The sequence below is a fragment of the Zonotrichia leucophrys genome, chromosome 3 (genome assembly GCF_028769735.1).
Source record: "Zonotrichia leucophrys gambelii isolate GWCS_2022_RI chromosome 3, RI_Zleu_2.0, whole genome shotgun sequence".
Classification (NCBI taxonomy): domain Eukaryota; kingdom Metazoa; phylum Chordata; class Aves; order Passeriformes; family Passerellidae; genus Zonotrichia; species Zonotrichia leucophrys.
This window is the reverse complement of record NC_088172.1, coordinates 49,063,877-49,087,401: the sequence shown is the minus strand read 5'-3', so window position 1 is coordinate 49,087,401 and position 23,525 is coordinate 49,063,877. Positions and strand designations below refer to the sequence as shown.

Genomic DNA, 23,525 nt, shown 5'->3' with positions numbered 1-23,525 from the left:
GCAATTAAAGACAAAGGGGAAAGACAGAAAAGGACAGGAAAGGTCAGAAAAAGGATGGAAAAGGATGGGGAGAAAAAGGGAAAAAATGGGGAAATAGGTATGAGGAAAAGAGGTTTTGGATGAATGCTGTCATACTATGTCCTTAAGAAATTCCAAGTCTAAGATGAGTGCAGCCAAATTGTTTATAAACTGTGATGGAGAGCTAAAGGTACAGAGTTGGGAAATACATGTTGTTGACTTGTAAAAAGGTCATAGCCCACAATCTGCTCTGGCTGGGGCCTCCAATGAGTTGCACAGGTCCAAAGATCTGTGGGATTCTCTGGGGAACAGCCATGGTAGTAGATGTATGTTCATAGTTTCACCTCTCTACAGGCAATAAGGGGAACCTTGCACTGGGATAGGATATACAGCTCTTATTATTAAAGAATCTTCAAAAGAGGAGATAAAAGGGACAGGGAAGAGTGACACAATATCTTCAAAGACTACTGAAAATGGCTTCCACTGAAAAATGTGAAATGCTCAGTCCATTTACCTACACATAGAGATGATTTACCAGTATCCTCATATATATATATATATATATATATATATACACACACACATACATATAAAAATATTCTTTATATTACTGGGCTGACCAATCTTGGAAGTTATGGCTCGAATGAGAAGCCAGATCAATATTAGAAATTAGGGGCTTTCTTGAAACTGATTTTTATTAACCTGGAACATAGGCTGATAGGAGGTCATGAAAATCCCATTTTATTTTCCAAACCTTTCTGGAAAATGTAGCTTAATTAAAATATACTTAATATACTTTACAGTTTAGTTAAACACATATTATTGGATTCACTGGACTTGGTGACATTTAACTCAATTGAATTTAATAAAAAGGAAGCTAAAAAAGGCACCTTTTCAAGATTCTTTCAGTCCTATTTCTAATGAAAAAACCCTTTGGGTTTTAAAAGCTACACAGAAATATCTGGACAAATGTGTCTGTGTCTGCTTGGTTCACATTTATCTGCACTATATATAAAAAATGTACTTTATAGGAACTGTGGGTTTCCTTTAAGCTCATTGAAGTCTCTACAGCATGTCCTGTCACATAACCCAGTATGGCATTGATCACCGGATGGGCATTTTTCCAAACTACCACTGTTTAAATCAGAACAACACAGGAAAAAGAATTTTTTTTAAATTGACCTGTGTTTCTTTTCATCTTACTCAAAGACTGTTCACATATAAAATGACAGCCACCCCTGTCACTCTCCCAGGGGAAAGATATTGCCTTTCAGCACTTCTTTCCCTGAGCCTTCCTACTATCCTTTGTATGGTTATTTGTGTTCGGCTGCTCTGCCTGTGCATCTCTCCCTCCCTCTCTCTCTCTCTCTCCTTCCCCCCCTTCCCCTCCCTCCCTCCCTCCCTCCCTCTCTCTCTGCTGTTGCTGAACTGCAGCTCCCACTGAAATTTGCACAATCAAAACCAGCTCTCATCTCAAGCAGCAGTGAGTCGCACCACCTGAAGAAGGAGAATAGCAAACTGAGCACGGTGTCCTCTGTGCTCGTGCAGCATGTGGCACCAGTGACTCTCACAGGATGGACGGACCCACTTTGTGTGAGCCCCACTTTGCCTGAGCTCTGCTGCCTCTGATCTGAGAGCTGTCACGGGATTTTACAGGAGTGTATGTATTTAGGGGATGGTTCTAAGAAGCTAATAGAGAGCTGCATCGAAAGCTGGGAAAGGCTGCTGCTGCCAGTGCTGTGCTGCTGCTGCAGTAGCTGGTGCAGGAGGATGAGTGTGTAAAGGACAGCTGCCTGAGCCGTGCCGGTGAGCCTGCTGCCCTGCTCTGCCTTCATCAGCTGGAAGAATACAGAGGAAAACAGATGCACTGAGCAAGTGCCACACTGGCACACTGGATCTATCACTGTGTACCCTTCACTGTGGAAAATGGTCAACAAAGACATGAATGGATTTCCGGTCAAGAAGTGCTCAGCCTTTCAGTTTTTTAAAAAGAGGGTAAGATTTTCCTTTAATCCTTTCCTGTTTTTTTTTTTGTTTTTTTTTTTCTATTTCTTTTATTATTGCTGCATTTCTTACTTAGTCAGAGCAGAGAGAAAGTCATTGAAAAAGGAAAGTGCTTTACATTGGTCTACTTTACGGAGCCCATGGGCAGTTCTACTGAAGAGCAAGGGCAGTAGCAGTGCAGGTGAAGAGGAGCAGGGCTGGGGGACGAGTCTGGGGGCTCCAAAGGCATTACATCAGCACTCTTTGCCGTGGAATGTGTGTCTCTGTCACCGCTGACCCCAGGGCTTGACGCAATACAGGCAGCTATTCAGGCTGGGATGATGCACTCCAAAGCAGAGTGCAGGGGTGTTGCAGCTTGCCTCTGACTCGCTCCTCTACATCCACCTAGGGTTATGACTCCCTCCACACCTTCCATTTACTTTCCTGAAGTGTAGCATTACCCTCATCCATTCATCATCTCACAAAGTAGGGAGAAATAGAGAACAAAGAAGCATCTGTGAGCTCAGGAAAATACTTCACAGCTTGTAATTTGCCTGTAATCATAACTCATGCAGGAGAAAAGAGTAAGGCTGAGCTACACCTGAATTTGATTTTCTTCTATAATTTTTAACTTAGATATGTCAGGATTTAGAAAATATTTGCTATGCCATTTATTTGATGATTTCCTCAAAGAAATGCAGGTGTAACTCTATCTCATCACTTTAGCTAAGTCTTTTCTGTTTCTTTGACTCTTTTCTAGTGATAATTCTGCACACTCTTTATTTAACTTGAGAAACAAAGTCATTTCCATGTGGCAGCAGGACAGGTATTCTGGATAAGTCTGGGTAGACCCAGACAGCAGAAGCAAAGCATCAGAAAGAGATTGTTAGCAGGGACTACACTGTGGAAAGGATTTCCTGAGTGATTAAAAGGACAACCCTCTCTTTAAACAGACTGGAGTAGGAGCAGATAAGCTGCTCCATTCACTCATTAGTTCATTCATTCATTCATTCATCCCCATTCATTCTCTCTCTCTCCATTATGCCAAGAATATGGTCAGTCCTTTTAACCCTTCAGGCAAAAAAACAATGAAGCCTACACCAGTAACTAATTTGTAAGCTGAGGTCAAGCCCTTTCAGGCACCAAGCTGCCACATTTAAGGGCAAATGTAGAAAATACTAGCTGGGTCACTCAGAGGAAAAAGGTGCAGTGTTAGACAACAAATGTTGTTTCCAGGGTGGTTTGTAGAAGCCTCAGAATGACAACTCAAACAGCACATAAATTCAGCCCATAAAAATGGTTCTCATCCCAACATGCTTCTCATTTAAATACATTACTATTGGCACATGTATGTCTGATACTCAGCTTACCAGCAAGGTTATCTGTTTGGTTTTTTTTATATCTGCTTGAAGGTTTTACTATAATTGTATTATTAAAGAGGAAAATAACTGGCTTACAATTCCTGTGTAAGGTTCCTATATTGGTAACTGTCTTCTATCTGTTTGGAGCCACTGAGAAGTTATCACTGGAAACCTCTACCTAATTTTGTTCTAGAAGAAGGGAAAATTGTGATTTGTGGGTTTTTTTCCAGACCTACACTGATAATCAGTGAATTTTCTGTCGAAAGAGATTGTTAATTGAAGTTGTCATTGAAGAAACTGGCATGCTGAAACAGTCCTGGACAGTGGAACAGGACAAATAGCTGCCTTTGGTTTCTGAGGGTTTTCATATTAACAGATGTTGCCTTTTTGCTGCTGTGATGAAGATAGACAAAATCAGTAAAACCAATTTAGATACACAAAGAAGGGATTTCTCTCCCTATGCTTTTCTGATAAGAGATATATGTGTTCATTGATGTTTCCCTTACCCCTCTTACCTTCCTCACAGAAAATCTCCATTGTCCAAAGCCAGTGTTTGAAACATACACAAACAAAAAAAAGCTACATGCTCATGACGTGTTGCTGGCTCCCAGAAATATTTCTTGCATTTGCTGGACTGGTGACATGTCACATGTTAACTGCTGGGAGAACAGGGAGAGATGGTTCAAGAGTTGATTTGGTCCCCTGACAGTGATCTGGACACTCTGGCTGAACAACACCAGAATCCTGCATGTACAGAAGCACACTTGCAAGGTTTCTTGGTCTGAGTGTGCTGTGTGGTGGAGCTGTTTGATGGTTTGCATCCCCATAGCACCAGTGCTCCATAATCAGCACCCCAGTGGATGCATCCTCCATCCATCCATCGGGAGCGGGAGGCAGCCCTTGCACTGCGGAGCCCAGCAGTCCTGGCTGCTGGGTGAGGTGCTGCTGTCCCTCCTTACTGACACATGCCTGAAGCCCAGAGAAGGAGAATTTTTATCTGGGTACTGCGCAGGCTTCTCCCAGACCACCAGATCACAGGGTCTGTGATGAAACAAGGGATGGGGCTCTGGTCTCTCCAGTTTGAAATCACTGTGTCTGTATCCTCAAAAGCACACATTCCTAGTAGAGGTGCTTTCCAAGTCTAATTCTAAAAAATCCAAATCAATGTAGAGTAAAACACACTAAATTTTGGAAAGTGCTGCTGTTTTTTCAACTCAGTTAGATTTGTTTTGGAAGAAAGCGCCAGATGTATCTTCATTGGTGTCATTTCCCATTGAGCCTTATGCTGTCATTAAATTGCAATACTGTTTGTTGCTGTGTCCAAGAGTGTAGAAAGGACTGGCAGAGCTGTGTGGATTTAGACTAGGCTGAAAGTGCATTCTAACGTTGACTTGAATTTGAGGAACAGATTTTTTTTAAGCCTGGCTTATTCTCTGATGACAAAGTCCTGCCCCTCTGGGATGCTGCCTGCTGTGTCAGATGATTCAGGGTATGGACTAATCATGTCCAGAGGTCAGAGAACAGGAAGGAAAGGCTGAAATTAAAGGGCAGCACACTTAATTAAAATTAAAAGGGAAATAGAAACTACTTGTTTTGCAGAATAGCCTGTAGCACTCACTTCTGGTGGGGTTGGAACAACAAAATAGGGGCTTCAACCACTTAAATGGGTGCAGATTGGAGAAAACCAATGGATTTACAAGGCCTGTCTTTTATTCATTGCAAGAGGTGTAACAAGTAATTGTGCCTAGAATCAGAAGTTTTAATGGTTAAATATTGGGTTTTAATTAAAGATGACGCAAATCTAGAAAGAGAAGGGGAGAAAAGAAGATGGGCCATATACAGGTACAAAGAGGAAATCTGAAGTTAATCCAATGAAGATAAATTGTAAACACCATTGTTCAAATAATATTTGGCCATGGCATAAAAGGATTGCCTTCTGACAAGGTTGGGATATTAAAAGACATTGTCATCCGATGGCACACAATTACCTTCATTTTTACAACCATTGTTTTCCTTGTCCACTGACATTGCATACTGGATATGGATATAAATAACCCTTAAACAGCTTTGGCTATAAATGGCTGGGAAATATCTTTTTTTTGTATACCAGCAGCAGCTTAACTTCCCCAAAGTTAAATAAAAATGGTTTGTTAATTGGCAGAAGTCACATCCTTCTGTTGTGAGGGGCTTGCAGGTCTCATCCTTCAGAGCTGTGCAGGATTGCCCACACAGCAGGATGCTCCCAATTCAAAAGATCATTGAATGAGGTAAACCTACAAATGTGTTATTCCTTGTCAGCCAATGGGACATCCCAGGGCAGAAGGGCCTTTCATTTTCACCTACTGCCATCCCTGCCCAATGTTTTTTGGCAAGTGGGTGTTTGTGGTATTTGCACTGCCTCTTCTGTTGCATTGGCCTACCTTATGAAGATTTTGGATAGTATTTTACAATATGCGACCTCCTTCATATCAAAACAACATGCCATGTCATATATCACAACACAAACCAACATGGTTAAAACAGAGTGGGTGATGAGGAACCGTCCCTGCCACTTAAATACTGCATTTATGATATGGTAACCTCAGTGAATATGGAAATTCGTTATCCTCTTAGGTATGGACCAAGACCAAATACAAATTTATTCAGAATGTGAAGAAGATAAATGACTGATAAATGGGAAAAGAAATAGCTGTCTTCCATAAAAGGGGAAAAAAAAAAAAGAAACAGGGCATGTCTTAGAGAAGAAGTTTATTGCAGGGATTAAGGATTTGCTAGTCTGAAACCTGATAAGGGAAAGAATATCCATAATCCTTTTTCACTGAGAAAATTTACATTAATTAGCAATTTAGGTCAAGCCAAAGCGAACGCGCAAGAATGAAGAGAAAATAGCAACCTTTGTTTCTATGCAGCTTTTCCAAACAAGCAGTTTGTGGAAGCCATGTCCTTCTCCTCTCTATGTTGATATTTTATGGCACTACATACCAGCAGCTTTCCCCATACACGAGCTGAAAAGACTAACCTGTAAACATCATTGTGCACCAAGATGACAGCCCGGGCTGCACTGGAGCCCAAGGCAACACATGGCTGAGGGGAGAGCAGAATTACCTGAGTTCCATTTTTAGGGCTACAGTAATTTAGTGGTACAGAAAGCCCTTGAATGCAGTACTTCCAGCTGAGTTCCTACAGATTATGGTCCCTCTGGTAGATTGTGCTGGGGGGGGTTGCTCTCTGCTCTGCCACTCTTACAAATCTAGAAATTCATTTAAGGGCTGGAGATACATTTTATTTAGGCTAATTGGAAGCTTACCTAGAAGAAAATGAGAGACAAAATGTCTATACCATGGAAAAATCTCAGCTCTATAGGGCATGACTGATTATACTGCTGCTTTTCTTAGCTGCTTGGGCCAATGTCACAAAAATACATAAATTTTAAAGCTGATTTCCAGAGACAAGGATCCTGGGTGACTGCAAGTAAGGCAAAGACTTGCAGCAGAGAATTTTTTCGCCATCTCACTTGTTCTGTGTGAGGAGGTGCTGAGCATCCATGGCTTTTTTCAGCACCAGTCAGAGCTGTAAGCTGCCAGCCTTGCCCACCACAGCCCAAATGCCTTCATCAGTCTATAACCTGAGCATTGCAGACCACAACTACCATGGGGCTTTTAGGTATCTGAGATGAAGGTGGCCTTGTATCTCTATCAAGCTTCAAACCTGCTGCAAAAGGTCATTGAGCTGACCAGAAGTTTTCTCATCTTCTGCCTATCGACTCCTTCCTGATAAAGCCTATTAAGTGAACACTTACTAAGGATAAGTATGGGATAAGTATGAGAATGGGTGAGAAACAGTGTAAGGCCCCAGTACTAGTTTTCCATTAAAAAAAATTTGTTCTGTCTTCCCATAAACCAAGACGAGCTTTGGGTTGGGATCACTGCTAATATTTTGGTTTTCAGCTAGCATACATGAAAATATTTATGAGACAAAACTGACAACATTTAGACAAGAAAATATCTGTGAGTCCCTTGTTCAAAACTAAAATATGAAAGTGCTGTTAAAACTAAAGTATAATAGCTTGGAATAAAATGAATAAAAGGAAAAAGAAATAGGGAAGAATAGAGGAAGGACAGCAGAATGAGAGAAAAGGAACGAAAGAAAAAGCTCAAGAGAGAGGAAAAAGTTATTTCTTATTCATTTCTCCTTCCTCTAACCTCTTCCATTCTCTTTCATAAAAAATATACTAGAAAGCACATCCATACTCCTTAAACTTAAGCTTGATCTTCTTTCCTAAACACATCTCATAATTCCTATCACAAATTTGTCAAGCTAATGCTTGAAGTTGCCCTGTCCTCTTCCAGTTTTGGAAAAATCCCTCTGCTTGAAAATTAAGAAATCCTCCTTTCATTTTCAGCCTGGTTTTACACATGACCAATTTATTCCCATTTGCTCTTTTACTAACACAAAGCAATAACTTATATAGATCGTGCCCTTCCCTCATCTATACAACCAGTGGTGTATTTATAGAGAGCAGTCATTTCTTCTTCCAGCTGTATTTATCTAGGCTAAAGACAAACCCTTTAGACACTTCCTTTAGGGTAGACTTTCCCTTGCCCAGTAACTCTAGCAGACAGAGACAGCTGTCATATCTGTTGGCCAGGAGATCTCTTTGGGCTTACCAAAGCATCCATACAGTCCTCTTTCAAAGCTCTTTCTCATGGGGTCTCAACCTCCCTCCCACTCTTTTCCCCTGCTCTAGTCCCGTTTTGCTATGCAGATCTATGTGTCACTGCCAAATTTTCTGAGCACAAGCTTAGGTTCTATATCAAACCCATCTCCAGTAGTAATGTTCCTCTTGACAATACACTTTTTGTTTGCTCCTTTATCCCATGATTATGTTTGTAAGACTATTCTTATTCTCCATTTTAATTTATTTGCCCTGGGTTATCACTTGTGTTACTGTGTTGCCAAAGACCATATGGATTAGATTATCCACATTTGCCTCATCAAAGGAAGACATCAGGCAAGTTTGGCATACTGGTAAATTCATGTTGCATGTTATCTCATTTTCTACTGAACTTTTTAAAATTTGCTCTCCCTTCAGATGTGATAGTTTTGTTTCTGTTCACATAGTCCCATAAGTTTTTTTCTTCCATGCTGTACATCATTGTCCTCCTGGAAAACTCGGAGCACAGAATTCACTTAAAGATTTACTCTTTATCTTACCCCATTCTTTCTGAGAAATGGACTTCTCAATTTTTTTTTAAATTTCAGATTCTGACTGGATTTTTCCAAACATGCTCTCAGCTCTTTTACCACTTTCAGGTCCTCATTATCCACCATCACTAAAATCAAATAGCGATGAGGGGAGGTTCCTTTGAGAGCCTGCTCTGGCTCATTCCTTTCAAGATCAGATTAGATATTGCTTGAGCCTGAAGAGTGCTTTGGTCTGCCTTCATTACATGCCTTCAGAGCTGAGCATGGCTTCTTTTTGGGGAAGGGCCAGCTGTGAGATATCCCAGTCTTCTGCCAAGCGCATATTGACAGTGTTTTAAATGCCACAGAGTGTGGAGTCAAATTCTTAGACCAATTCTACCCCAGACACAATGTTGTCACTGCTCTCATAACTCAGCTCAGCAGCCTCAGTATCATTTACCCTTAGTCTAAACATCCAAATTGTCTGAAAAACATTGTGATGCAAGAAAATGTCAGCAAGAAGAACAGCACAGAGGGTTTTGGACACCCTTAGCTGTGTGGTAACTGGTGATGCAAACTGAGATACTAAGAAAGGAGGCAGCTGTGTCTGATGAAAAATCAATGTAATTCCTCTGCCAAATGGGGAGATTGATAAATATGAGCTGCAGGGACTGGGAAGGACTATGAGTTTGGAGCAACTCTGTGTATATGTTATTCTATCTGCTAATTAAAGACATGGCTTTGATGAGGGTTACAAGCTCAGGGGAGGTCAAGGGTTGTGTCCACAGAGAAAGTAATCAGAGAATCGAAAGCAAGGGAAAGCTTATATCTTTCCAACAAATTGGCTGATGTAAAGAAGAAAACAGGAGGACAGGAACCATCTCTGCAGAAAAACATGTAAATGGAGATGCTAAGGCAGTGGAAAGCCTAAGCCAGAGCAAAACCTAAAACAGCAAAACTGTGTTGCAAAATCAAATCAATAACACAGAATGTTTTGGGTTTTTTTCTAAATAGCATGTTATCACAAAATAATTGCTTGTGGTTGTTATTTACAACAGTTGCTTTTATAGCAAGACTATTAAATATAGGGAGTAAGAAAACAATAGCTCCAAAAGCAATAAATCTTAATGTTTATTGAAGACTGTACTGAGAGATTTCCAGATCAGCTCACAAGCAATTAACCAAGACACAAAATGTCCTTACAAGGTAGAATAATCATACCCATTTCACAGATAGGTGCACAAACAGAAAATGGGTAACTCAGTCAGTTAGACAAACTCATACACAAGACAACAGTTATTCTTTCTTTCTTGAACCTTACTCTTAGTTTTCACCACTAAAATAAAAATTTCCTTTCCTTGAAAGAGCAGCAGCAAACATCTGCTTGGGTTTGTGTGGCTGAAATTTGTGCAAGCATTTTAAGCAGCTTAACAGCAGCAGCACCAAAATAATTTTTTTCAAGTGGTCAGAAGTGTTTAATACAGTCTTGCTGACATGGCAGTGGCATCAGAAGATGCTAGATACTGTGTTAAGTTGACAAGCTATTATTTCCAGTCTACTCAGCTCGTTAAAAGATTGCAAAAGGAAAAAGCGTCACAAATTGAGATTCTGCCTGCCCTGCAAAGTCAAGAGTGCCAAGGGGCACGTTTGTCTTTTAACTGTCTTGCAGCATGACCAAGCCTGTTCTCATACTGTGGCCCATCAGGAAATGGCTGGAGAGGGGACAGCCTGAGACTGGAGCCTGCTGTGCTCCATAATCCAGCACTTATTTCACTGCTTTTGTGCCTCCCACAAGTAAACCCCAATAACCAAGCTTCTGCATAACATCAGTAGCATGGATGGTGAGCTGTGCGAGGCATGGGGACAGCCTCTTTTTGCTGTTGGTGTGCACTGATGCTGGTTTGGTGTCCACCACCAACAGCAGCAAGCCATTTAATGTCCCAGCTCCAGTGAAGGAGGAGATACGTGTACAGGCAGATGCTGCAGCTCAGTAGTCAAGGAGCTGCTCTTTCAGATGTCAATTACCTGTCTGCTTGTGCTCTTCAGGGCCACACACATATTTGTACACTGTGCAAACCATGCTATGGGCGTTCAGTTGTCTTCTGAAAAGATCCAGAGGACTACACAAGGTAAAAATCCCTGTCAGTCAGGCAGTGCACATTAGGACATTTCTGAAAACACTCAATATTCAAAAGGAGGAAGGGGAACCCTGCATCCACTGCCCCACTTCCAGCTGACTATTGGTGTGATACAGAGATGGAACACGACTCTGGAGCTCCTGTTCTGGAGAGGCTCAATTTGCACCTACCCAGATCAGCACTCTTTCAGCATCCCTGTGGGCTGGGACCTTTCCAGGAGGTATTTTTAAGGAGATACCTCGCACCAGTACTGGGTGCTAAAAGAGTACACAGGAAAACAAACTCATTGCAACTCAGACTCCTGTGTAACATTTGACCCTGGGAATCCACCTCAACTAGATCAAGAAGCATCATTTGGCCAGCTGTCTAGATTGCAAGCCCTTCAGGGCAGAGAAAAAGACACTGACAGCACCTAAACAGTTCGGGTTCAAATCTCAATTGAGACTTCATGGACACAAATAAGATAGTCAAAATCACTGACTACTGTTGCCATCAAAATTATTTTTATATGACTGATTGGTGAGGAGCTGGGGGCTTTTGTACTTCTAATGGGAAAGACATCTTTTATTTTATTTTGTGCTCTGTTTTTATTAGATATTTGTCTTGCTTCAGTCTGTTCACATGCATGTTTTTAACTGGGGCTGTTAAAAATTTGCAAGTGTGTAGTACAAATAAGTGAAAAAGGTTATTAAGAAAAATGCTTGAACTGCAGGTCAACAATACAATTTTAGATGTATTGCAAAAATTTGCCAAAGAATAGGTCCATAAAATAGCTTGAAATTCTTTCCAAGCTAATTAATTAAGATTCATGAAAAAAAAATATACAGTTCTTTCAGTATCTTTTGTTTTCTGAAAAGATCCCTGCATTATTCTAATGAAAGACTGTTAAGCTTTAATGGCCTAAACTGTAGGTAGGTTGGAATTTGAATAATGATAATTTATTTCTAGCTTTAAAATTAATGACATTTTGAAGCACATCGACATTGTTTGACACACTCTGATTCATGCAAAACTTTGGATCCTGCATCCCTTAAGGGTCAACTCACAGGAGGGCTCCTTGCAAGGACAGCCATTGTAACATCAATTTTTCTGGTTGGAGTGCTGGACTAAACCTCTATGCTGGAAACAAAGAGACTGTGGGAATCCTCTGTGTAAAACCTTTCTGACTGTTAGGCTGTGATATAAAGAAAACTCATATGAAGACAAGATAATGGAAGGTAATGTTGGAGGAGGACAGCCCGTGAAATACAAACCAAAGCAACCTTTAGCTCTGTAGTGTGACCTTTTCTTCTTATGCCAGCAGACTGGAGGTGTGATTAAAACCACAGCTGCTGTGCCTCCAGGTTTTGTGCTCAGTTTGCATTCTGGCTCCATGTCATCTTCTCTCCAGCTCCATGGACACCCTAACCCTTTACACAGAGATATCACTGACTTCACACTGATTTCTTGTTCATCTCAGACACTGGCATACAAAGTTAACTAATTGCCAAGCCTTTTTATTCAGCACTACTACTCAGGGATGGTCTTGAACTCCCAAAAAACAGATGAACTTGAATGCTGCTCAATGCTTAGCAGCTCTGTAGATGGGCATCCTAAAGATCCAGCCACCATCCAAAGATATCTTTAACACTACCAAGACCTTTAGAGAGGTGGAGAGACAAGAAGAAACACAGTCATCAGGATGGAATCTGGAGTCTCTCTTCATAATCTTGGCCCTGAAACTTCTCTTTTAGCTCCTGCATTTCAGTTTGACAGCATCTCCCCAATGCGTAACATTGGGAGTAACAATGCACGTGGTGGAGATGGGAGATGTATCTTTTTGATAAGGAGATCGTGAGATTTGATTCATCCTGTCAGAAAGAAGCATTCATTAGTGTCCATTCTCTCCTAAGCCTATGGTGCCCATGCATGCACCTTCCATCAGCTCCCTGTGAGTGGAAGAGGTCTCATTTCAGATTCAAAAGTTCCTTTATTTTTTTATGTCTCTTCTTCTGTACTGCATTTTTTTCTTTTGTACAGTGATAAGAGAGCAAAGGTCTGGGATATCTTGCTTGGACTAAATAAATTATTTCCTTCTCTATTTAAGATTAATTAAGAACTGTTGAAGGGAAAAAAGGTCAGAGCTACTCTGAGACTGTTCATTCCATTCCCCAATTACTCCATATATACTAAGCCTGAAAGAGCTGTAATTAGATATGAGACAAGCCTCATGAGGTTCTCTTTCTGTGCAGTTCCAAGCAGGCTGGCAGTTGTCCAGAAGTTAAATATGTAAATAAATCATCTTCTTTTCAACAAATTTCTTCTGTTCATCATACTTCTCCCTTTTTTCTCTCCAAGGGCTCACCAACCTGGACCTTTCCCATATAGTAGCCTGTGTGCTGAATAGGCCCATACAGAGCTGAAGGGAGAGATTGCTGCTTCTCCATTGCAAGCTGCTGGAGAGCCCAGCCTAGCAGTGTGCTTTATGAAGCCCTTGGAGTAACCTGTGTGAGCCTTGCAAAACCCCAGCAGCTTCTGCACCTAAATATCTTTGCACATTTGTGTGTTTATATGGGATCCAGACAACCACACTGGGTTTCTTCGTTGTAGGTATGCCACCTAAAAATTGGTTCACCTGCCCTACCAGGTGAATCAAGAGCAGGTGTGCCACATGCCCAGGTGCTCTGCCAATGAGAGAAATGATTTGCAAGGATAGAAAGGAGCTGAGATTGGTGCGTTTGCTGCTTTTCAAAAAAACTGTCTTTAGTGAAGAAGTTACCAGCCAAGTCCACAATGCTAGGCTGACATCTGATTTCCTTTATTTCATGGTCACAATACTAGGAAAACTATTCAGTCCATTTAAAAACCTATCTGTCTCAGGTATTATCTCCTTCTACTTGCCTTCTTCAATTTCTGTTTGCTTTCTCCATTTCACTTATTCTTTGTCACAGTAATTTATATTGGTGACTAGCCGTCCTGTAAAAGGATTTGCACACCAAATTGAAACCATGTAAATTATCCTACCTGCAGGATACTTTTAATATTTTCTCTGATGTCATAATTATTGTTTAACCTGCTTGGCATTGAACCCTCAAAAAATGTTGGCATTCTCAGAGGAAAAATGTGCTAGCTTTCAATACTTTTGCCCAAAATGACTTCAGAATATTTATTTTTTATTTGCAAGAGTTAAGCAAAAGAAAATCTACACATAACAAAGCATATGGAATAAGAGACTCAAAACAATCTGCTTCAGTCGCAATCTTCCCAAAACCAACAACCTACACATGTGGAAGACTCCGACCCACAAGCTGATAAGTCAGCATTGGTGACTTACACTTCAGCTCGTGTTTCTAAAACAAAGCTCTTTATTGCCTTCATCGTGTAAATAAAGTGAAGACCACAAGGAATAAATGCTGGATAATATGTTTCTTGTGTGTGTGAATGTGCCCCTGGAAAAATACTAAACTAAGAAAGGAAATAATGTAAAGGGCAGAAAGAAAGCCTCCCTTGTTTCATTTTTTGAGTATGTCTGGTTTGCATCTGTTACTATGTTTTTCACTTAAGAACACTTATTTCTTTAATACATATGAATGACTGGTTTTGACTGGCAGTTTGAAAATGTGGTTTTACTCTGATTAACTGTACTTTTTGTCTGTACTTAGCCCTTCTTAAAACCATATTTCTCCAGCTATTTTAAAGCAGGAGCAAAAACAACACATGGAACAATTTATTGAAATGCCAGGCAGGTTTGACAGGTGCAGGAGAAACTGCTTAGCTTCACAAATTGAAACAGCTGCAGTTTTATAGGTGATGAAATTGCATTGGGATGGGGTTTCAGATTTGTTAGTTCATCTTGTGTTTGCTGTTTTGTTTTTGAAGCACTGAGTCATTGCCCCCTCTCCGAGGAGGACTTGTAAGACCTATTTCTCAAATGGAGGAGGCATCTAGTCACCACAGAATGATGGGAAGCTTGGTGAAATTCAAGCAGATTTCAGAGCAGATTGAAATGCAACTAGAAAATAATAGTTTTCTCCTCGTGGGATTATAAATAAATGTTGCTGGCAGCTTTTGGAGCAAGAAAGGCTATAAACATTTGGTCCATCTTTCAGATAGCCTGAGCTAAGATTTTATTACATATATCGAAAGAATATCATGCACAGAAAATTTTGAATCATTAACCAACAAATTTTAACCTCAAAAGAGTCTCTTGTATGAAGGAGGTTTACTTTCAGTCTGTGCAATTGCTAGACGACGATGTATGTTTTATTTTCAAATTATTCAGGACCATATGTTCTCCTACAGTGACAGAGTATGTATCAAGTGGTCTGCTTTCCATAAGTTCAATTTATCATCCTAGTGGGGAAAAAATCAGTGATGAAAATCAGTGAATTTTCTTATAAGAATTGGTCACATTTGGCAATGAATTAATTCATCAAAACACTTGAACTATAAATCCTCCTCCTAGCTTAAGTCCCTGCTGATAATGATTTTTTAAGTCATAAATTCTTGTATGGTTTGGAATAAAACAATCTTTTAGATCCTGATAGAAATTTATTGGTGTTTTACACACTGCATCTCAGCGGGGATGCCATTTAGAAGTGGCTGATTTGAGTGGCATGGGACATTTTAAGCAACCCAGTAAAGTGTAAGGTGTCCCTGCCCATGGCAGAGGGCTGAGAACTGGAGGATCATTAAGGTTTGTTCCAACCCAAACCTATTCTGTGATTCTATTACTCAGTATCTCCTGACTTGGAAAAGAAAAGCAAGGACATTTGCCTGTCTGTGTTACCCAGTCTGATAGATGACAGGACAGCCCCAGAGTGCTCCAGTGGGGCTCGACCAAGGCTGTGGCAAGTCCCCCATGGCACTGCCATGCCACTATACACACGGGCCTGCACAGCACAAGTCCCTGCTGCCAGGTCCCAGGGACCTGTCAAAGGCTGTTCTGTAAAAAATTACTGGCATCTTTCACTGGGAACCCCTCTGGGAATACTGCAGCTTTCTAAGGTGTATGGTCTGTCTCACAGCTCTGTGAATATTTTGGCATGTCTCTCTCACAGGGCCAGAAGGACCAGGCATCCTAAATCAGCTCATCTAGTGGTCCTGGTTGCTTTAAAGATTGACAAAAATTAGGATGCTGTGCAAAGTTATATAATAAATTAGAAGGGTCACCTTCTGCCAGATCTAAAGGAGATTAGTAAACTGTAGAGTTAGGCTCAAATTTGAAATAGGGAAGTTATTAAATAGAGGCCACACAAAATATGCTTCCCTGCTCTGACAGTATGAACCTTTTGAATAGTTAAGGATGACTACTGAATGGGACTTGGTGCTGTAACCAGTCATCCATAATGTTCTGCCACTGCAGTCATTATTCTTGCTCTGCAGTTAAACTTTATAATGCTGGGCTATTTCAGCCCAGATTACTGAAGGATGCAAAATAACCATTGCATCAGGAAACTGAGATGGAGAAAATGTACACTGAGGTATCTTTGTTTTGCCTGGAATTTTTTCATTCACCCACCTTTGCTGCCATTCACATCCAACCATGCATTCCCTAGCTCCTGTGCCTGGAGCAGATGCTCACAGTACCCTGCAGACTGATTTGAGCCTTTGACTAATAGATGTGGGATGTGGTGTTTATGAAAGCAGGAGCTAAAATAAGTGTTTCCTACTTACTGACAATTGGCATTACTCACATAAAACACAGAGTAGAGAAGAGAAGGTACCAGAGAGCAGCCTCAGACTGTTTGGACAGGATTTCGGGTTGTATTGTTCGTGTTGTTTTTACTTGATCTAGATGAAAAGCATTTTAACTTGTAGCCTGGAAAGATTACATTTGCACATACACAATAAAGCCCATTTTGTTTTGTTTTGCTCTTTGACATAATACGCAGAGGGTGTTTATACACCAGAAGGGACAATGAATCTATTGTCCCATCTCGTGTAGTAACAAGTGCCATCAGTGCTTGCAATTGATCCAAGAGCTCTTACCTGATTCCAACACATCAGCTATTTATTTATTCACAGAGAGAAGAATCCCATGACACTAACAATTGTTATAAGGTTATGAGAGGGAGCAAAAGAGGAAAATTCTAAGTGGTGCCTATTCAGTTGTTTATAATTTTTTGGTGCCACATTACAAAAAAACAGTGTGAGGGCACTGCAAAAGTTAATTTAGCTATTAATGTGAGATGTGGGTTTTGCAAACTTTCTCCTGCACAACTGGAGCAGGCAAGAGCTTTCCCATTTACTGGAACAGGAAAATCAACCAGGCAGTTTGCACTGTGCCCATTAACAGTAGTTATTTACAATACTGATGTGCCTAACTTTTCTGCTGCTCTTCATGCCTTGAACTACATGATTTACCACTTGTTCAGCAGAAATATTTAAAACCATACTTAGAGGACTCCAGATTCCTGGAGTCGTTTTGGTACCCATCAACTTTTGGGATTAGTGCCTGAATGCAGTCACATGTTGACATATATTTTTTTAAGAATCTTGCCTTTGCCGACTTTCTTCTGTGGCCCGGAGACATGTCATTCACACTTAAGATCATAAAAATCTGCCTTATTTACTTGATGTGTTAACATTGCAAGTGATGACAACAACAAGTACTGAAATATTTGCTGTGCCTTCCCTTGGATAGATGTGATTTCTGCCAGATGCTGTATATTCCCTTGCAATACCAAAGTGTGCTGGGGCTCCTGTGAAGAACATTCCCTGCACTTCTCCACCCCGAGCTGTGGCAAATCTGTCCTTCCCCAGATCCCCCTCACATGCAGGTAACCTTTTTCCTGGCACAGCTGGAGGACTAAACTCTCCTTGAATCCAAGGCATGTACACCCAGCCTCGGACAGAAACAAAGTGCTCTGCTCTTTGGCCTGCTTTTTAGCGAGCGGCTTCTCGGCTTTGCAGGGAAAGCAGCAAATGATGACTATGCAGCGAGTTGCCCTTCACTTTCCCTTTTAAAATAAAATGTGATTATTAATCAACAAAGTGGTGTGTTTCAGGGATCTGCAGGGAAAAAAAAATAGCTCGAGGTGATTTGACAAAGTGATTCTTTTGCTGTGCCGCATTTCCCATGGGACATGACAAATTAAATGTCAGAGTCAGCTAGAGAGTAGCGCTGGATCTCAGTCGGGGCATTAATCAGCCTGCCTCTCGTTTACCACTTTCCACTCAAGTAGATGACTGTATACAGTTTGAACAATGGAGCTTTTCATTCCCTAATCTACCTAATTGTAATTTAAATAGGTTTCCTGACAGTCGCCCTCGAGACTTCGGGGGAGATGATTCCAAGAGCTCTGTGTCCACCTCGGGTTTACATAATGGATGAAAATTCAAATCCTTGTCCAGGGTGCAATTAGATAACGTCAGGAAAAGGAAAGAAGGGATCAGATGAACAGCAACTGGAGAAGGGGGAATGTACATTTGATATCAGAGGGAGGCAGAGCTCAAACACAGGCGCATACACTGACCTAGATCACACTCGAGGCGTTTGGTTTTGTCCGGCAGGGAAAAGAATATCCAGAGACTTTGAAATTCAACATGCAGAGCAAAGGAGCTGACTAAGAGCCAAAATAACCCATAACTGATGCAAACAAACTTTCACGAAGAATGGCATTTAAGTACAGAAAAATTCAAGGGCACAGAGTGGTTTATTCCAATTTCCCACAAAAATATGAAAAAAAGCCCGTCCAAAGTTTCAGAGTGAGAAAATGCTGCTGCACAGAGCACAGGGTTGCACAGGCTGTCAGATTACATTTGATACTATTGTGTTGATGGGTGTGATGTTTCATTGAGAACTGTCTGATAGTACTGGTCCTCCAAGCAGTTTTTCCCACAGTTCTCCTCAAGCCATTCCAGCATCCAGTTTATGCTCAGTCCTCAGCAAATGTCTTCATTTTTAAACATCTAATGGCCTATCAAATTTGTCTACAATCTTATGCTGTTTTTCTTTCACACAAATATTACTCCAGGATATGTATCTTCCCACCTTATGCCCAAATCCTTCTAAAATCCACAGTCCATATCAGACACAGGGGCTTAGTGCAGTGGAGTGACGGCCACAATTACAAAGGGCCTAATCTTGCAAGACATTATGTCCCTGCATAACCTGCCTTTTCTTTTCTTGTGTATTCATCAGTTCTGAAGGTCGAGTGTTCAGATGAGAAGCCAGCAAAGAAGGTCATCTTGTCCTGTGAAGCACCAGTTTTTCAGATCCTCCAGTGATAGGGAGGATGCTCCAAGATGGTCACTGGTGCCACTGGCATCTTTTGTCCTCTGAGCAAGAGCCACATCTGCATTGGTAGAGGCTCCGGGGAACAGGCTGGTGCTTCTCTCACGGAAAACATTCCTCATAATTGCAGTGATGGGGACTGGCTTATGGATAACCGATTAAAGTGCAGAATGTGCTGAGTCGACTGATGCCATTGACAACTGAGCCATATGAAATTAAAAGCTTTATCTGTTTGCTATTACATAACAGGACAAACCAGGAGTGAAAAAAAAAACCCCTGGAACTTGGCAAATCTTATTTAATCACATCTGGTAATTTTCAAGTCTAAGATTATCACTGTTGGATATCATGTTTTTAGAAAGTAAAGCAAACAAAGAAACTTGAGAAAACAAGGCTCAGAAAATAAAGAGCCTTTAAAAAATACTTGTGAACCTTTCAACAATGCTTCAGGCCATGGCTGGGAAAAGGGTATTTAGAGCTGCTCTCTAGCAACAGTCACATTTCAATTTAGTTTGGGATTAGTGAAACATGGCTACAGATTAGAAGGGTGCAGAACATTCCTTTGAACTCACTTTTCTTGAAAGAACTCACTGTTCTTGAAAATTTTCATCAATTTTATTTGTTATCATTGCAAGAAATGCCAGAAATACCAAACAATTTTGACTACTTCCAGAGCTCCTTTGATGGTCCAACAGAACCACCAATAGAAAAAAAAATTAAAATGTGGCAGGGTGGAGAAGTGTTTACTCCCAGTCATGAAAGTCTGTGAGTGTGAAGTTGACTGCATTTCTTCCAAATAATTTGTTCTGTATCAATAAAAACCAATAATAAAAAGAAAGAAAATAAAAAGAAATTTAAAAATGGTAATTTGACTTGAAAATGTGAAAGTTTTGATTTTGGAAAAGTTAAAATTATTTGCTTTGACAACCTCAAAACTCTTCATTTTAAGAAATTATTCAAATAAGTAGTTATATTAAAGCTGATTACCTCAGACACGTTTAGAATCTGCTGCTTATACTCTATAATGGTGGATGAAATTGCTGGGCCTTGTTTTGGAAACAAAAGTACAGAACTTGTCAGAGGAAGTTCAGAGGAGGATTACTTCCTGCAGGTAGGAGCAGGCTCTAGTTTATTTAGTGGTAGTGGGTATCTTGATAAGAATTAAAAAAAATAATGTATTTGAATAATAACATATTCCTTACAGTGCCACGAAGAATTATGCACTTAGCACATTGCTATTTGAGCTCTGAGGAGACCTTACAGCATCTTCAAGTACCTGAAGGGGCCCTACAGGAAGTGTAAAGAAAGGCTTTTTACAAGGGCATGTAGTGACAGGAGAAGGACCAAATTCACACAGAAAGAGGTTTAAATTAGGTATTAGCAAGACAATTTTCATGATAACAGTGGTGAAGCTCTGGAAGAGATTGCCCAGAGAAGTTATGAATGCCCCATCCCTGGAAGTGTTCAAGGCCAGGCTGGATGGGGCCAGGAGCAACCTTGTCATAAGGAAGGTGTCCCTGCTCTCAGCAGGGAGATTGGAACTAGATGATCTTTGAGGTCCCTTCCAACCCAAATCATTCCATGATTCTGTGATCACATGATGCCCTAAATAGCAAATTATCATCTGCTACTTGTTAACCTTAATTTGTCAAATCAGGGAAGAAACTCTGAGAAATTTCTTTAAAATTCTTTTACATTTTGTGCAATCCAGTGTAGGATTTTTTTGGGGGGAAGTGAATTAAAAAGAAATGAACCTTTGCACTTTGAATCCCTTAGTGACATTTAAGATAGCCCAAGTCAAACAGAGCTATAGATCTAAGGCACTTGTCTAATGTAAATGTAAATATTAAAACTTCAAATAATCTTTGAAGTCTATTAAGGTTAAAGCTAGACAAAAGCCTATAGTGTAGACTTACAATTCAGTGACTAATACATATACATAACACTTCAATAAACTTAACTGAGGCCCTCTGAAAAGTAATATATAATCTACAAGTATCAATAGAAGCCCAAGACCTGCATAGCCATGGCCAGGGAAATTGGTTTTCTTCCAAAGTCTGATCTTGACCTTGCTGCTATGAAGTTGCTGCCAGTTCCTACTTTCAAATCAGTGTTTTCAATGACTTTGGATATGGATGTATGTTGAAAGTCAGTGGTGAATCATTGAGTTTTCTACACTCTTCTGTGCATTTTACTCAATCTTATTTCAAAATCAAATGTAGGGTTTGTCTGCAAAGGGATACTGAGGGGCATTAGTCTGAATTAGCTAAAGAAGTGAAATTAGAGTAGTTGAATGTCATTAAAGTCCTCCTGAACCTCCCAATTCGGAAGAAAACCTGAAATTTTAACTCAGATAAGTGGAGTAAATGGCTGCAGAACTAATTAAACCCACCACAACTCTGACCCAAGCTGCCCACACAAGGGCTGGATGCGCATTTACGTGGCTCGTGACTGCAGAGCAGACTTTAGCCCATCCATGTAGGCGAGCCCTGGGAGCAGCCTGGCACGCCGGTCGTTGGCAGAGCCCCTTGGCACCGCCGCTCCTTGGCAGAGCCCAGCCCCAGCGCAGCAGGTCCGGGCGCGTGGGCGGGCACCAGGAGCGCCTCACTCGGGGGCAAAGGCTGCACGGGAAAGGAAAACAACTTCCCTGGGCTCAGCTGTGCAGGCCCTGGGTTCCTATTGGTGTTTGTTGATTGTACATTGCTTTTCAGAGTGACTCAGTTAAGTTTATTGAAATGTTATGCGTGTCTTGCTGAGTCAGCGCGGCGTCCTGGACTGGATGTACGTGAACCTGGACTTTGTCCGACCTGATGAAGATAAACTACTTTTAAAGCTCTCCTCTGACAGCGCATTTGTGGGTGTGCTAACCTATTGGAACTTCTTCCAACCATTAAAAAAAAAAAAAAACCAACAATCATGCTGGTTCATTCAATCTCAAAGCTGGATTCTCCTGAAATTTTTTCTCCTTAGTTTCCCCAGAGCTCTGCTTCATTCAACAGAACAACAATATGACCAGAGTTCATATTGTTGAGCAGCGTTCATGATCATGCTTATTTTTCATCTCTCAGTACAGGCCATAATATATAAATAGTATGGACCTATCATGTGAAAACTTTGGTTTAGCTCAACATTTTTAAACAGCAATATGTAATGCATAAAAAAAAGATGTGTATCTGGCTTAAAATCAGGAGTCAGCTTGGAATAAATAATAAATAAAGAAAAATTATTCAGAATTCAGTGTGAGCTCAGGAACCACTTGCTGATGCTAGAGAGAGAAATGTCATCTACATTCTGGTGTGTGCAGCTTCATAAAATGCACTCTGTGTTACTTTCCCTCATCATTAAAGCACCAGTGGTTAATTTTTAATTTATGATAATTATACTGCAGAATGTATATTTCATTGCCATTAAAAGGTACAGCTACAAGATCATTCAATACCAACACATTTTGGTGTATCAGGAGCACCAAGGTCACATATTGAATGCTTTTTCATACACAGGAAGGCTAGAGATATGTAAATGGAAACACAAGAGAGTGAAAAAACAGGTGAGGTTACAATAGGAATGATTGTTTAACTGTATCACTGCAAATGTCATTAATTTGATATCACAAAACCAAATATCATAGGTCTTAATGAAACCTTAGATTCACATTTACATGTGAATTCCATATGCAATTGAGTCTCAAGCAAAAGACTGGCCTATGTTTCCTGAATTTTAAGGAAGACTGAACCTGCAGCTCATTGCAGCCCCAGTCCTTTTCTGCTGTCAGTTTGGTTCTTTAATCATGCACATTTCTGCACACTGTGTGCACCAATAGTGAAATGACTGAAGTTGCAGGATATTGAGGAAAAAAGGCAGAACCAGGTCAGAAAATACTTAACTGACCACCAGGTATATATTGAAAAGAACAAATTCAACATTTACTTATTTCAGAATCATTAAATATATTGAATGTTTCCTGTAATAAAACTACACTGGGAAATCAAGCTTTTTTTTTTTTTGTTTTGTTTTTACCATAAATACAATAATTATTTTCAACACACCAAAATCTGAAAGTAGATCAAGACACATAACTGTGTATTTATTTGGGGAGAATAATACATTTAATTATATGCTTAACAATCACAGAATCAATTATGCTTGGCAAAAATACATTAAAAAAAACCCCAAAAAACTGCCTGGGTTAAAAGATCAGTTTCTATATATTTGTTGAAATTAAATCTGAAAAAAAATAATCCCTCCCCCCTACAACTTCAACCCATCATTCTGAAGCTAAAGCAGTCTGGATATTTTGTGGGGATGTTCCGGAGCATGGATGTAGAGGGTAATATTATCCACATGAACTGACACTAAAAAATGCAAATGGAGAATGCACTGGAAAGTGGCTCATTTGCCCACAGAAGGAAATCTATTTGCTTGGTTTCCATAGAGAGGAAAGAGAAATTTTCCTAATGTTAGAGATTTCCGGCAGGTCAGCAGAGCGGGCGCTTTGCTCATGGAGGAGTCACCAGCAGAAGGCCAGTCAGAGATGTCTCATTCTGTTTGTTTATCATGCATGATCCTGGTTACCAGTTGCTGTGATATAGATTTCCACTGTTAATCAAGAACTTGCCATCCTGC

At 40.4% G+C, this 23,525-nt stretch overlaps 1 protein-coding gene across 1 annotated transcript in view; it reads left to right on the top strand.

Moving 5' to 3' along the window:
* Positions 1-1,461: 1,461 nt before the first annotated feature.
* SGK1 (serum/glucocorticoid regulated kinase 1) overlaps positions 1,462-23,525 on the top strand; it is a 70,724-nt gene continuing 48,660 nt past the window's right edge. Inside the window, exon 1 of the mRNA XM_064708102.1 lies at positions 1,462-2,013. Within this exon, the coding sequence (XP_064564172.1) occupies positions 1,945-2,013 (69 nt within the window). The 5' untranslated portion in view covers positions 1,462-1,944. The remainder of the gene's footprint in view (positions 2,014-23,525) is intronic.